Source organism: Nothoprocta perdicaria, unplaced genomic scaffold (assembly GCF_003342845.1).
Source record: "Nothoprocta perdicaria isolate Ctin4 unplaced genomic scaffold, notPer1 scaffold_51, whole genome shotgun sequence".
Taxonomy (NCBI): domain Eukaryota; kingdom Metazoa; phylum Chordata; class Aves; order Tinamiformes; family Tinamidae; genus Nothoprocta; species Nothoprocta perdicaria.
Genome location: NW_020455766.1, coordinates 1,444,051 through 1,459,118, shown reverse-complemented (window position 1 = coordinate 1,459,118; position 15,068 = coordinate 1,444,051). Strand labels below are relative to the sequence as shown.

The 15,068-nt window shown below is 38.9% G+C and overlaps 1 protein-coding gene across 6 annotated transcripts in view; it reads right to left on the bottom strand.

The window, feature by feature from the left end:
* The window catches only part of NRXN1 (neurexin 1), a 592,551-nt gene extending 577,553 nt beyond the window's left edge, over window positions 1-14,998 (bottom strand). For 4 of the 6 annotated variants that reach the window (XM_026048050.1, XM_026048052.1, XM_026048054.1 and 1 more), the window contains exon 1: window positions 14,352-14,720. In XM_026048050.1, the coding sequence (XP_025903835.1) occupies window positions 14,352-14,655 (304 nt within the window). In that variant the 5' untranslated portion in view covers window positions 14,656-14,720. Of the gene's footprint in view, window positions 1-14,351 lie in introns of all 6 variants that reach the window. The other 2 variants (XM_026048048.1, XM_026048049.1) reach the window with 1 other exon arrangement.
* Between the last annotated feature and the right edge of the window lie 70 nt (window positions 14,999-15,068).

The window sequence follows — 15,068 nt, the reverse complement described above, 5'->3', positions numbered from 1 at the left end:
TGAAAATAAAACAGCAATTCCAAATTCCATTTTCAGTACTTAATTACTTCTCAGTTCTTCATCTCTGAGGTTTTTTTTTTTTCCATTTTATACTTCCAGATGCCTACCATTCATCTGATGTAATCATTTCTGAAGTTTTAAAAGAAGAAAAAAAAAATAATATATGGGCCCCAAAGCTGAAACCAAGTTCTTTCATAATCAGTTTTCCCAAACTGAAGGATATTTTGCAAAAAGCAAAATCCAGCTCCAAAACCCAAGAACTAAAGGTCACATAAACAAAATAATTTTCCGGAGAAACCCAACATTTCAGAGTACAGCTAACAGCTGATCGCATATTAAGCAGAGAAAAAGTCTTACTGAGCAGAGTTTCAAGTATGAAATGTAGGATTGACTTCAGGCACCCTTTAGACACAATGAGGCAGCTGACAGCACATTCCTTAACCAGTAATTTGCTGAATACTATTGTGATGCCTATTAAAATTTCAGGTATTTCTGTTACGCGCTTCTTCTGATATCTTTAATGTAGTTGACTAGGATTTGTTTTGACAGTACTGCCAGTCTCTTACTTTATCACCAACTGTTAGGACTATTCCTTGCATAAGGCCAGAGGGACAGAGAGAAATATTTACAAAAATACTGTTTTTAAATGCAGCAAAAGAAAGTCTAAAATACTTTTGACAGTTACAAAAATATTCAGTACTGAGAGTTTAATATTTTTTTCCAAAACGTGATTTATGTATGATGCCATTTATGCACAGAAAATTGAGGTTTTCTATTAAGATATAGTTCAAAGGAGATGTTAGGCTGCTTGGAGCCTCCTCTATCTTTGAATATAGACGCCATTAAAACCAGGAAAATATGTTCCAGATCACTGAAAGTTCTCTTAGATAATTCCAACAATTTCATTAAATATGTTTTTCTGGACAGAACACAAATAATCAATAAAGCTTGCAGGAATCAAGCATACAAATTCCAACAGATACAAGAAAAGGTCTAGCTACATGTCTCACTTGGATATAAGACACGGTGTCCCCTTATGCCATTTCATATTGGGTGCCAAAAACTCCTTTCCATTTGCCCCTTTGGATCAACTGGAGTAAGCGCATGAAAACTACTTGATCCAAGTGATCTGCATTTAATAAAAACCTCCCCAGAAAATGATCCTCGTTTATGCAAACCATTCTACCAGGAGCAAGCTACAGCACCACTTTATTAAATGCATGAATAATCACGGAAGCTGATTTTATAAGAAATGTATTAAGTGCACAAAGGAGGTTAAACGCTAATCGCAGTGTCGATACGTTTGATTTCTGTTCACATCCTGCAATCTCACAGGCTGGGAAACTCGCATCAGTCTTCGTATCCTATCTTGTGTGTATAAGTTTGCAGAGCAGTGCTGCTGAGCTGGAGACATATTTTAAATGACAGTAAAATCGGACTGCATTAATTCATGCTTCCTTTGCTGCTCAGCAAGAAAACGCCGGTAGGGATGTTATATAGGACTGCAGAGGCCTGAGATTTGATTGTGACTGGTACTGTTTTCCTGCAAAACTGAAGGTTGACTAAAGAGAATATCATGGTGATTATTTTATAGAAAATGCAAGAAAGAGGGGGAAAAACACTCCTAAAATAAACTTGAACAAAATTATTTATATTTAAATTTATACATCTGAATTTAAACTTACAAGTATTCAGAGAACAACTGCATTTCTAAAGATGAGTCTAATAAGATTACCTGCTAGGTACAGCTTTATAATTACATGAAAATAGAAACAGTGATGTCTTAAATTTATAAATACACATATTTGAATTGATTGTGCAATAATTCTGTGCTTTAGCTTTAGCTTTTATGTGATTATTTTTGAACGATGATTTTCAGTGCTGTTCTTGACCTTTACAGACTCTTGTACTTTTTTGTCTGTTCATTACCATACACATAGTCTCATAGGCTAATATATAGAATATTCAGATATTTGTGAACAGTCATATTTAATTATTATTAAAATATGTATGGTTATCTGCAGCATACTTGTACATAGATTAATTTATACAGAGCACCAAGGGAAGAAATTTATTCATGCAAGTAATCCAGCCAAATATAGTTGAACTATATGTGAATGTGGTAATATTAAATAATTAATTAAGAATTCTACTGTGACTTTCATTTATCTTCAACTTCTTTCCAAAATCTTAATAGCTTTTTATTTGCAGACTTTATAGTCAAAATAATACCTAGGATAAGGTAGTTGTCATAAAGTGGTAGCAATTATAAAAGAAAAGAGAAAGGGAAAGGAAAATAAATATTTTTAAATATTTTTAATCTTCAGTATTTTTCATTTTGTTCTTTTTTTTTTTTGTTTTTAATATTTACACCAACAGAGAAATTGGAAATTGTTGGGACATTTATTAATATGTTTCTTATGACGACAGAAGTACCCTAAAAAGAAGGATCACTTCAGATTACTCTTAGTTCAAAGAGTAATCGCTATGTTTCTGTCTCTTATGTATGGAACATATACTGGCTAGACATTCACATAAAACTTTTACATAAAGACTTTCAAAAAATACTTTTAACCTAAGCTTTTCAAAGGCAACCCTAAACAGATAAGCAAATACGATGTTTGCATTTTATAAAACAATGAAATGGATCTCTCATAGGTCAACTCAACTCATTCCCTTCCACAGTGATTCTGAAATGTACAGAAACAATTTTGTATGTGCTGTTTTTTTGCTTGATTTCCTGCTTTATAAGGTGCACTTATTACAGAAGACGATCCCTTATACTAAATGAAGAAAATTGAGGGGAACTCAGCAATAGTAAGAAAGTCCACCATTCTTTTAGCCTTAAAAAGTACATATTTGATTCAGTCACAAAAAAATAGCTCAAGTGAAAAATTGGCATTTATGTTAGCAGCAGTATCTCCCCAAGGGAACTCTAAGTAGTTCCATTTCCATTCTGATTCCTTTTGACTTTAGTCATATTTTGAAGCTGAAATCTAAAAACGGTTTGGGGAGAAATGACTTGATTTTCTGGGTTAAGCCTTCTGCCAAGCCTTTGAAAACACACCAGAATCTGTTCAAAACACAAGCTTTCTTAAAAATGTCCCTATTTATACAATCCGAGCGTTGCCCTGGATTTTATCAGTAGACTCCTGAAAAACTGTTTGGCCTGTGCAATCTCTAACCTGAGCCTTGGGTGGCTACAGCCTGTGCAGGGTCTCACAGGGTCCCTTCCGGAGCAGGGAGCCTTCATTAACATCCCTGTTGGGAACATTATGGAAAGGATGAAAAGAAGAAACTGTCTAGGGCTGAGATGTAAGAGTGGGAGTAGAGCTTCAAAACCCTAAAATAAAGGCATATGTACATATAGACACACTAGTATCTTACTACGTTAAAAGAACATTCTTCAGGTAGCAAAATCAACCACTCAGAAATAGCATAACCGAGAAGTAGGGATTCCTATATTCTTCAAATCCACCCTCTGAATTCATATACATTATGGCACGGCTTTTAATTACACTATTAAAAGCAATGGTCTCCAGAGGCTCCCGAACGTGTTCTGTACCCAGAAAAGGTCTCTTCTTAGCAGTAAGTAATGACTGAGTGGTGAAGAAACCTGGGGTATTTGTGAAGAACGCACCTGCCCCAGCGACTGAAGAGCCCTTCCCACAACGGAGTGGGATGCACCTCAGGGCACACATCCCTGAACACTGCCATGGAGCTATAAACATGGTCTATCCCTCCTCAGCTAGAAGTGTCCCACACATTGGAACTTTTGTTCCAGTTTCCAAGGCCAGACGGTGCTTGTTTCTTGTGCTCTTGGGGACTTCTGCATTTTCTGGGTGCCTACCGTGCAGGATATCCCAATAGATACAGTTCTGGTCACTGAGAGACGTAATTTAGAGTCAATAGAGGCTGCACTCTGAAGTTATAGTGTACATATAGTATATTCCATATACATAAAGTACTCATGAAAACATCAGATTGTGTACTCAAAATTAGAACATCATTTGCCTCAGTTCTTCTCTGCAAGTGGAATAACAGCATCTGTCATCTTTCATTGGGCATTGTGCATTTTTTAATACTTGTAGAGTAGTTCAGACAGGCTACTTATGAGAACCACAGAAAAGCCCAGGGAAAAAATAATAATTTCTCTTCAAAGCTGGTTTGAGTAAGGACAATAAATAAGGCTCAGGGCTAAACATTGAACAGCAAGGAGAAAGCAAAATACGGAAGAAATTATAACTATTTTCCAGGCTATGCGCTGAATGAGGCAGAAGGATTGTGGAAAAAATGGTATATGATCATGTAATTAAAGATTGTTTCATGGCTACTCACAAAGGGATCAAATTAAAGCTGTACATGATCCTTAGTCCCGATGAGTTATAGCTTTGGAAGGTTCTATTTCACAAACGTAATAAAATTCTCAAACCCTAGATTTCTGAGTGTTCGTACGTGTTAGATTGACCTCAATGACCTAGGTTGATTAAAGAACAAAAAAACTGGCCATCTCAAGCTATGCTATAAAAATCTGTGCACTGAAAGGGGTACAAAAGAAAAGGAAAAGGAGCGTGAAGCTTGATTCAAGCACATCGATGGAGGAGCAGTCTGTTTTCAAATAGTGAGCATTTTAATACTGGATAAGATATCTCAGCAATGGAGACGGAAAGTGGGTTGAAGCATGAGATCTTTTTAGCCACTAATTCATTATTTTAAAGGGGAAATTGCATTGCCAGTCTCTTATTACACCTGGACAGTTGGACAAATTAAGGAGTAGAATAAGTAATTACGTGTATGTGTAAATCAAGCCAGAAAAGCTTTCTGCCAGTCACTTCTGTGTTGGCAAAATGCTTCTATGCATCTGAATGACAAAGATCACAGAGTAATATTATATAGTAATGGGCAAGGTTAATCCTGTTTGGTCCTTGCAGTTGTTTCAAGTGTTTTTGGAGTGTATATTAACATAATTGAAATATTTTCTTTATGGCCAGATGACCTGATTCTGATCTTACCATTATTTAACAGTGACTTATATGTATTGACTTCTGAAGGCATCAATCCTGACTTACACACACGAAAGTCCATTAGTCCATTACCTGGAGTAATGATTTCACTCTGCTAACTGACTGAAGGGTCCTGAATATGATAAAACCAACAGCAGCAAAGCATTTTAGAAATATGATCCATAACAATATTCCTAAAGATAACAAGATTCCTAAAGAAGCCTTTATTTTCAAATATTATTTTATTATTTACCTAAGTCTTAGTGTGTCCTGCATTCTGTGAATCATCCAAAGGTGCACTGAAGTCACTCACTGGTCAAGTTGAGCAAGAACCAAGAATTCCAAGAGATATTTCTATAGTGGTGGTTTTTTTTTTTTTTTTTTTTTTTTTTAATTCCAAAGAGTAAGCTACGGAGGAACAAAGCTGGAGAACATCAAAACCTGCCCATCAAAATCTCAGGATTTCCAAGAAGTAATGACCCCAAATGAAAGTACAATATCAAAGTAACTACACATTAGTAAGTTCCCAGAAGAAAGACTTTTGCGTTAGATACATCTCTGTGACAACAGATACAGCATCACTGGCGGCTCTTAGTTATTCCTCACACAAATGTGAATAAAATGAAGAGGCAAGTTTCACCCTTAAACACATGAACAAAAAAAACGAAATCACCACACAATGAATGTAGGCTTAATTCTGAATTCTTGTCATACCACCTACTTATGCTCTTATCTTTATACTTTCCATGGATATACTTTCAAATATTAATAATGTGATTGTCTGTGGATGTGCAAAAACTGCCATTGGACAGATCTTAGCTTCTTAGAAACAATGTGAATTTTGTTCTCAACTTTCAACTTCTCAACTCAAACTGATGCATGATTTCTTTAATTTCAGATTTTCACAAGTTTTGATCAAGAAAACAAAAATAGCTCTGTGGAGCTATTGCCAGTCTCAGCTGTTTGACAGCCACAGAAGGTACAACCATAAAGTCAGGGTTTTCTAGCTAAACTCATCTCCGCCTCTCCTCCTCTCCTCCAAACATTCTGGACCAAGAGTAATCACAACATAAAGCAAACCAGAATTTCCTAGAAACAATTAACAACTGAGATAGCTGATGGAAACCCGATTGCAGTTTTGGCCAAGAAGGAATTATATTCAAATCACGTTGTTTTCCTGATAAACTACTAGCAAAATGTAGGTGTTATCCTCAAAACACCTTAATCAGGAATTTTTTATGCATAAACATAAGACCTGTCTTCAGGATTTTTCAGAACATGTTGAACCAAACAAGATAGAGCTTTTGTCTAATGCTGAAAGACAGTTCACAACTTCTCTCAGGATAAAAATGTATATTTTAAAAACATGCTCTTTGCAAGGTAATACTATTGCAGAAATTATTTTTCTGCAGTAAGTACCACAAAAAAGCTTCACAGAGAAGCAGCCCTTGGGAAGTAGAGCAATATTTATCTAAAAAGAATGTAGCAAGAGGGCATCATGCAGTTCTTAGGAAATCTATGTAGGTGGCCAAGAAAAATAAGTATTTTCTTGAATCGTTGCACAATAGTCTTAAAAATTAAATGACAAACAGCTGTTGCTTTCTATCTATTCACCCATATCTCCTCTGATGAACAAAAAAAAAAAAAAAAAAAAAAAAAAAAAGAAAAGCAAACTCAAAAGGAAACAGAACTAATAACAACAGTGTCAGTAGTAACATTTCTGGAAACTTCATGAAGAAACACGGCTGCTTTTCTAGGATATAAAGCCATCAGAAGCAACTTTCAAACCCCTTATGGACACTCACTTGATATTCAGTGTATTTAGAGCAGCTTTTGTAGCCTAAGGAGAAAAAGCAGCCCTTCTCACTACTCTCATGCCTCTGGACCTCCCAGGCTAAGAGCCTGATCTTACAAACATGTGTCAATCACTGCGTAAGAGTCACTACAATTCAAACTTTTGGGGGATTATTTCTACTGAGTCTTCATTAGTCAGTTAGCAAAGATAGCACACTTCCTGAAAAGATTCTGTAGAGCATTCACTTCACTAAAATTAGAGTCTGATTCCTACATTTTATTAATAATGGACGTGATCTTTGCATCACAAGCCTGTATCCGATCACCAAGCAAAGTACAGCTCATGCTAATCATCCTCTAGACACCCTTTGTACAAATGCTGACATGTTTGTAGGGATGTTTCTGCTGTCACCTTTGGGAACAGATGAAGAATCAGGATGAACTTCTAAAGAAAATAACAATACTGAGATGCAGTTCTACTCACTGATTTTGCAATTTTCTATACACTTCTTAAAAAGAAGGTATATATAATTTATAAGAAATATATATCATCTTCTTTAAGGAATGTTTTCCTAATAAAGACACTTCCTTTCACACAAGTACCATTTTTACATCTTCTGCTAAAGTCAAAAAGCATAGAAGGAAAATAAAACCAAACTGAAGGTCATTCTGTATCAGCCATTAAGATGTGGTTCTGAAACTTGGGAATGGTGACATATATCTACACTTGCACAGCAAAATGTCAGCGACCTCCATAAAGGCTGTAGGTGTTCTCTTAATTAGAAGACATCACTGTGAGAAGAGTTCATCTAACTGATCTGCCTTTAAGGGACATTAAGCCTTTTCGCTAAAAGGCATCACCAAAAAGTCGTATCTTTTCATTTTAAGACTCTGCATTGTGCCACAGATTAAAAGCAATCTGTGATTTATACACCTACATTGCAACGCAGATATATAACACCTACATAGGCAAAATACACCACGTCACAATTAGTAGTGGCAGCAATTGCAAAAATGATTCTATTGAACATACCTCCCACTTCTTTGGTAAAACAAGTTTTTCCCTCACGTTACAGAGTCCCTTAAATGTAAAACAAAGTTAGTCACATAACTTAACTCATATAGTATGGCTCATAAGAATGCATTAAATTAAAAAAATGATGATGATGCTTTAAAATACCTGAACATATGAAAACTCTTTTCTGTATCTATGTTCCCAGATGAATATACTACAGGCATAATCAGCAGGTTATTTAATTCGCCCCAGATCTTCTCTATCTTCATATTCCCACTCGAATAATAAGTTCAGAATCAGCAGGTTATTAGGTTTGCCCTAATTCTAAGCCTGAATCAATGAGACTTTGATTCTAAAGGAAAATGAAAACAGAACTTGGCTTTGTTTTGCTCTCTATGATATGTCAAAATTGCTGGTATTTAGACCTAGTTAAATAGTTCCAGGTTCATAAACAACTCCATAAAATTTCAGAAATCTAAAATCCTGTTATGCAGCCCTGTTTTTTTACAGCAAGCTGCCAGCACACCCTGTCTCTTATTTACTTGTGAGTTCAAATAAGGCTTGGGCCGCCTTCCCTTTTCCCCTAAATCTCTCATCCAGAAGCAAAGAACATCCAAAAGCAACGTGGTCTTTCAAGAAACACCAGCCTGAAAATTATACGCTCATTAAGTGGAAGCCGGAGTTTCCACTGTCCTCCAACATTAAATCTTTGAACCTTTTCCAGTAATGAGAATGTCCAGGTGCCATGCCACTGCAAAGGGTAGGGACTGTACACCCATTCAAAGAGCTGAATTGCCAAGGGAAATCTCTTTGGCAGTTGGGAATTTACAGCACTTCCAACATCTTGCCAGACTAACAGAAGGCCCGTAACTGCAGGCCAGTTTCACACCAGAAAAAAAAATACAATATTATGCATACTTGGGTATGGATAAATAGGCTGCAAAAATGATTGCAACAGTAGACCAAAAAGGCTGTACTCATATGGTAGAGAGAGTTTCAAGTTTTGACTACACAGTGGAGATCCTAACAGAAACGCTGATCTTTTCTGGCTCACAGCCAGGAATAAAATCTTCCAAGAAATCCTGCTTGGAGTGTCACTAATTTAACTGTGCAGATGGAGAAAGCAGACAAGAAATGGTGTGAAGTGATGTGGGTCACAGGGGAAGCAATGTTATTTCCAAACCAAGTGCCTTCTCCTGCTTCATTCATTGCTGTATCTGGTCTATCGCATTCCTCACTGGCTCTGCTGGGTACTCTGAGGTCGAAGGGAATGGCTGGACACCTGCATGAACCCACCACATAAAACTACTTTATAATTTGGCAGAAGAGAATCCATACTTTGGAAGGACTGACTTTGACATAAGCAACAATATAATCCAGCTACTAAGGTCCATCTCCAGCGCAGAGAAAGAGAAAACATCAGTTGACAAATTTGCCATCTTTGAGGAACACTAAATTATTTTGTAAAAGATTAAATGATGATCCAAGAAAAGAATAACTAGAATAATCAGTAGAACAGCCTTTAAGAGGTATTGCACACGTAACAGTTAGCCTGATTTCTAGTCAGTTCATTCTATATATTTGTCACATTCTAACAAATAACTTCTAGACCAAACAGCACTTGGGACTTTACATTTTACTCCCTGGGTACACAACATTTCAGAATGCCCTTTGCTATTCTGTAAACCATGCTTTATAAAGGTACGCAGTTTTCAACTAATGTGCAGTAAACTAGAAATGTATTTTTCCAGAAACTGGAACAGCTTCATGTTTTCTGAAAGCAACGCCAAGCTTTCCGGAAGACAAAACACTGCATTAATTTCAACAAGAGTGTGATGAACCCTTTTGTTTACCAGCCAATTTTGATTTTGATATGTTTATCAAATGAAGAATGAACCCTCAGAACCATATGTTGCAGTTAGCCTCTACTTAAAGTTATTTCTGTTAAGAACTGTTTTTACTTCCTAGTCTGTTTCCCCACTCCCATCCATCAGCTCAGTAATGATGATGGGATACAATTATATGCTCTGTAATCTAAATGTTTTCCCCACAACTCCTTGGCTAACATCTACAGTAAAAAGATTCCTAGGGAGCTTTCCACCTAAGTGGAAGCCAGCCTGTAGCTGAGAAAAGATCAGCTGCTTTTAGTCCAAAATGGCTGTAAGCCCTAAAGTGTAATTACATTAAAATATAGACAATTTCATTATATAATTTTAAATTTTTTACTGTATGACCAATCTGACACAAGCTTTTAGGCTGTTAGAAGTAAAATCCAGTATACTAGTCCCCTATAATTTTCAGTATAAACTCAAAATTGGCATGAGCCCTCCATCTTAGCAGGGGGAAGCAAGGAAATCACTATATAAAAGGTTATTGATCTGGGGTACTAAGATGAATGCTGTATGTGTAAGTGGTCTTCTGGAAGGATTTCAATGTGAGCATTTTGAAAGGATTAGCAGTGCTCAACAAGTAGCCTTCTTGGAAGATAAAACAGACTGGCAGTTCCTAATTACTAGTGACACAGTATTTAAATTGCTGTGATTTCACATGAGGCAGATATTGAAATCAATATCTTATAATGCAAAATCCTGGCAAACAAAATAATATATCAAATTGCATTAGGAAAATGAGGCAAAATTCTTCTCTAAACTGACATGAGGTTTCTATTTACATACAATTGGAGCACTGGTTTAAAACATTTTGGAAGACTCAGGGATTATTTGACTATCTGCCATAAAAGTTCTACCCTGCCAAAAAATTCCACTATTTAAAAAATACTAAATAATATTAAAGATTTTTTACTTAGACTAAATTGAACCATTCTGTTAATACTACAGAACCTTAGTGCAATCTCTAGCGGATTCCTATCCCTCCTCCTAAATCAGCATCACCCCGGTGGCCATTGGCAGTGATAAGGAATTCAGTGTGCAGAACAAATACAAATCACGTATAGAGATGCACATTGCAGACAAGGGATCTGAAGTGTAAATCAGAAGGGAAGTTTTGCTCACAGTATTTGTTATCCCACAGCACATTTACCTAACTGTTCAAGAAGGATAACGACAAGGGTGGCTGCTCTTGTACGACTGACTGTGCACTGACTTCATTGGCATTGCTCTGCACTCAAACATGTATCTCATGGAAGATAATTAATGTCAAAATATGTTTGTATGTCTTCGCCAAGGCATGAAAGAATTGAAAGAATTAAAACATGAAAAAAAAATTAAAAAAAAACCCCAAAATCTGGATGCCTTTCTAAAAAGTTAACATGAAGAAGAAAATGTGCACAAGGAAGATTTATGCAATATACTGAGAACCCAAACAAACAAATTAAATGCTGGCTAGCTTGAGCCATCTGGAATTCGCTCCCTTAAAAAATCCTTTTCACAACTCAGACCATAGCTGGAATCAACTACGGAGCATCTGACGAGGAAGAATATCTCTTACAGGGAACAGCTGCATGAGCAGTCCTCCTTTTTTCCACAAAACAGAAACTCAGTAGGACAGTTAGACATGTTCAAAACAGGAACACTTTGAATTCATAGAATAATTGCCTCCAGTAGTTACTGCAAAAAGATAATACTGAGTCACTAAGGCCATCGATATTTTAGAAGGAGAAAACCATGAGTAATTTTTTCTAACACTTACAGATATAGAAAAGCATAAGGGCGTGAAGTGACAAGAAGCTGGAGTTCGTGAGAAGTTTCCCAAATCAAAGCCTGTTTTTTGTTTAATGTATATTTTGTATATATGTAAGTTGCATATTTTCCTGATTTCCTAGAATTCTAGAATCTGGAGTTACTTTACTAAGAAAGTAGGTTTTAAAGATCAGCCTTTTTAATGAACAGTTCACTGTTGTAAAATCAAACCATATTCATTTCACTCATTTCCACGAATCAGATCATTTTCATTGAATGTAAGATTGTGATGGGTGTAAAAACTCTATCAGAAAATTGATATGGTAATCAGGGCATATTTTAATGCAAGTCATACTTTTTTAGAAGACTGTCTTGTACTTTCACTGCCTTGTATCATCTCTATTCACAAGCCCATGGACTAACAGAAAACAGAACTGTGGAGATCATGATTTTCCCTGCTATAGGCTGCTCACCCTGGATACCCAAGCAAAACTCCTGTCCTTTTTCTGTAATTCATGCCAAAGTTCACCCCGAAGAGAGTGCAGATCCTGCTCAAACCAAGAGCATGACTGACTGTTCTAAATCTGATGCTGATTCTTAGATAACTTGTTTTTACACTAGCGTAATTCAGATAACATAAATAAAGCCACTCCTGATTTAGACAAGTAGAGGGAGACTTAGGCCCATTGGGAACAGCTCATATTGCTATGGGGTTTTCAAAGTTGCACTAGGTAAAATTTTATTATTATAAGAAAACTTTTCTGCAGGAAAAAAAATACAGAAATTTTCAAAGCTGCAAATTCAAAGAAAATAGACCTTTCCAGAAAATAAAATAAATGTTGTGAAAAATCTCATCTTAAAGCTTAAAATAGTGACTCTTTATAAGCTATTTATAATCTCTTAAATGTGCATGTCAGGATAAAAGAAAAATAGAAATTTTATTATTATTACTTTCTAATATCCTCATTATATTATGCAACTATGTGCTCTGCCAAACCATAGAGATGCAGAAGGTTCAAAAAAGGGCCATATCCAAAGAATAGCATCAAAAAAAACCTCCAGTATAATGATTATTCTTTGCCTAAAAGGGGAAAAACAGTATCATTGGGATATGATTTGACAATAAAATTTCTGGTCAAATATTTCTAGTCAAAAAGCAAAATAAGATGAAGACCCAAAACATCACAGACCTCCCCACATTAGTCTTTGCTCTCCAAGACCCTGATCCTCCATTTTTCAGGAATGGCAAACTCCCTCTAAAATTAGTGGGAAATTTACTTCTTCTGGGAACAGAAGATCACAACCTAACAGCATAATGTTAGGTTTACTAGAAAGAATTAAATATCAACAGCCAAGGTTTATTTCTTGGCAGACCTAATAGTTTTACTTGTCCTTTTGCCTTTTTATTTCTTGGAAGATTGAATCATTATTTTTCAAACTAGTTCAATATCTCTGCAGCACATATGAGTAGCTACTAATCTCTTCATCAAAACCTGACTGATCCTTCCGTTATTACCTTTTCTCCCTCAACAAATATAAACTGTAGGCCTCACTCCACTCATATTGCAGAGAGTGGCAATGTTGCCTTCTCTCCTAATGAAATGAGAATCTGAATATTTTATGATCCTTTGCAGAGAAGGTATGCTAAAATTATATGTCTTGCTATGATTTTATAAGGCTTCTTTGTGGACAAAAGACATGTGGGGATCTAATCTTGATTCCACTGACGTCAATTGTAAAACAGACAGTGTTTGAATGAAGCCCAGATTTTACCTTAATTTGGGTGATTCTAAATATTATTTTGAATGTCACCTTCTTATAAGTCCCAAATCAGATTATATTTAGATGTGTGCCTACATACATTATACATACAGACATATATGTGCTACTGAAGGGGTAAGTTCATCATTTTCCAAAGCTACCTTTGTGCTCTCTTTATTGAAAACACATTTCAAAAATGTGAAACGGCTTGGTATTTTTGGAACAAATGGCAGATGTAAGATAAACAGCTGAAAAAGTAAACAGGATGCAGAATGACGGCAGTGTTGGAGTATTGACACTAAGGACAGCAGGTGTTACATAATAAGGCACAGTCTCAAACGCTGTTTTCTTTTTTATAGCAAGGAAAATTTGAGAGAAGTGAGAAAGGCAAATTATTCAGCCATAAATACCATGCAGCCACTCAGTGAGGACATTCACTTGGCCCACGTATCACCTTTTCTTTATACATATATATTCACACCTTGGCATTTTACACTTTGGTCTTTGCTCTCAGCCTCGGGACGTGGAGATGGCAATTCTCGGCATGGATTTCGCCCTCCTGCACTCCAACACCTCTAAAGCCCGTGTCGGGCACGCAACATGGGCACTCGCTCCCCCATGCTGCAGCAGTTTCCCAGCGGACGCGGCGAGCGCGGGGGGCTGCACGTGGACCACGTTTTACCTCCGTGATTTATCCGTGGGCGGGATTCCCGCAAGGAGAGCAGGGTTTTCCCCAACTCGCCTTGGCCAGGGCGACTGCTCGGGACCACGGGGCGGTCCTGGCGCCCGTGCCTCCCCCGGCCCCTTGGGGCTCAGCTTGCCCGTGCCACGGGCTCTGTGCTGGACACAGCAGCAGCGGCCCCGTTGGGGTAACACCCTCATCCTCCACCTCATCCTCCCTCCTCATCTCCCCCCAGGCGACTCGCATATAAATCACCGGTCTCCTTTGCACGCATCAACACGGCACCGGGCGCAAGGGACCCTGCGGCAGGCAGCACAGAGCATCTCTGCCGCCAGCAGCGCTCCGCTCTCCTGCTCCTGCTCCCTGGCGGCGGCGGGCGCAGGACCCGGGAGAGGCGCCCGGCGCCGCGGGACGCGGCCGCAGGGCGGGCGGAGGCGGAGGCGGAGGGGGCTCCTTACCTTCGCTGCAGTCCTTGCCGCGGAAGCCCGTCTGGGAGCAGTCGCAGACGGCCTCATCGTTGAGCACGGAGCAGACGCCCCCGTTGAGGCAGACGTCGTCGCCGGCGCACAGGCGGCTCTGCTCGTCGTCCAGCCGCACCTCCTGGCTCTCCACAGGCGACGCCTGCGTGTAGTTGACCCGGACGTCCGTTATCCAGCCCTTGAAGGGCTCGCGGTCCTTCACGGAGCTCAGCGTCAGCTTGAGGGTGGCCGAGCGCAGCTCTGGTGGGAGCCCGCCCAGGAAGAGCCCGCTGAACACCGTCATGTCCCGCCGCTTGGACTTCACCTCCACCCACTTGGCCTCGGTGCGGTCGATGACCAGCGTCGTGTTCTTGAAGTGGCGGCGGATGACCACGGCGTGCCAGCGGTTGTCGTTGACCGGCGTGTCGGAGAGCAGCGTGGCGGGCTCGGCGCAGAAGATGGAGAAGCTGAGCTGCAGCCGCCCGCCCTGCGTGAGGATGAGCTCGAGGAAGTCGCAGAAGCCCTCGTCGTCGAAGTAGAGCACCAGCCCGCTGGAGCTGCGCGTCTTCATGTTGAAGCTCATCTCGCTCTCGCAGCACGCGTTCCACTTGGGGAAGCGGGTCCACTGGCCCTCGGCCCCCGGGAACTCGAGCCCGCTGCCCAGCTCGGCCCAGCAGCCCAGCAGCAGGGCCAGCCAGAGCAGCAGGCAGCCCCCGC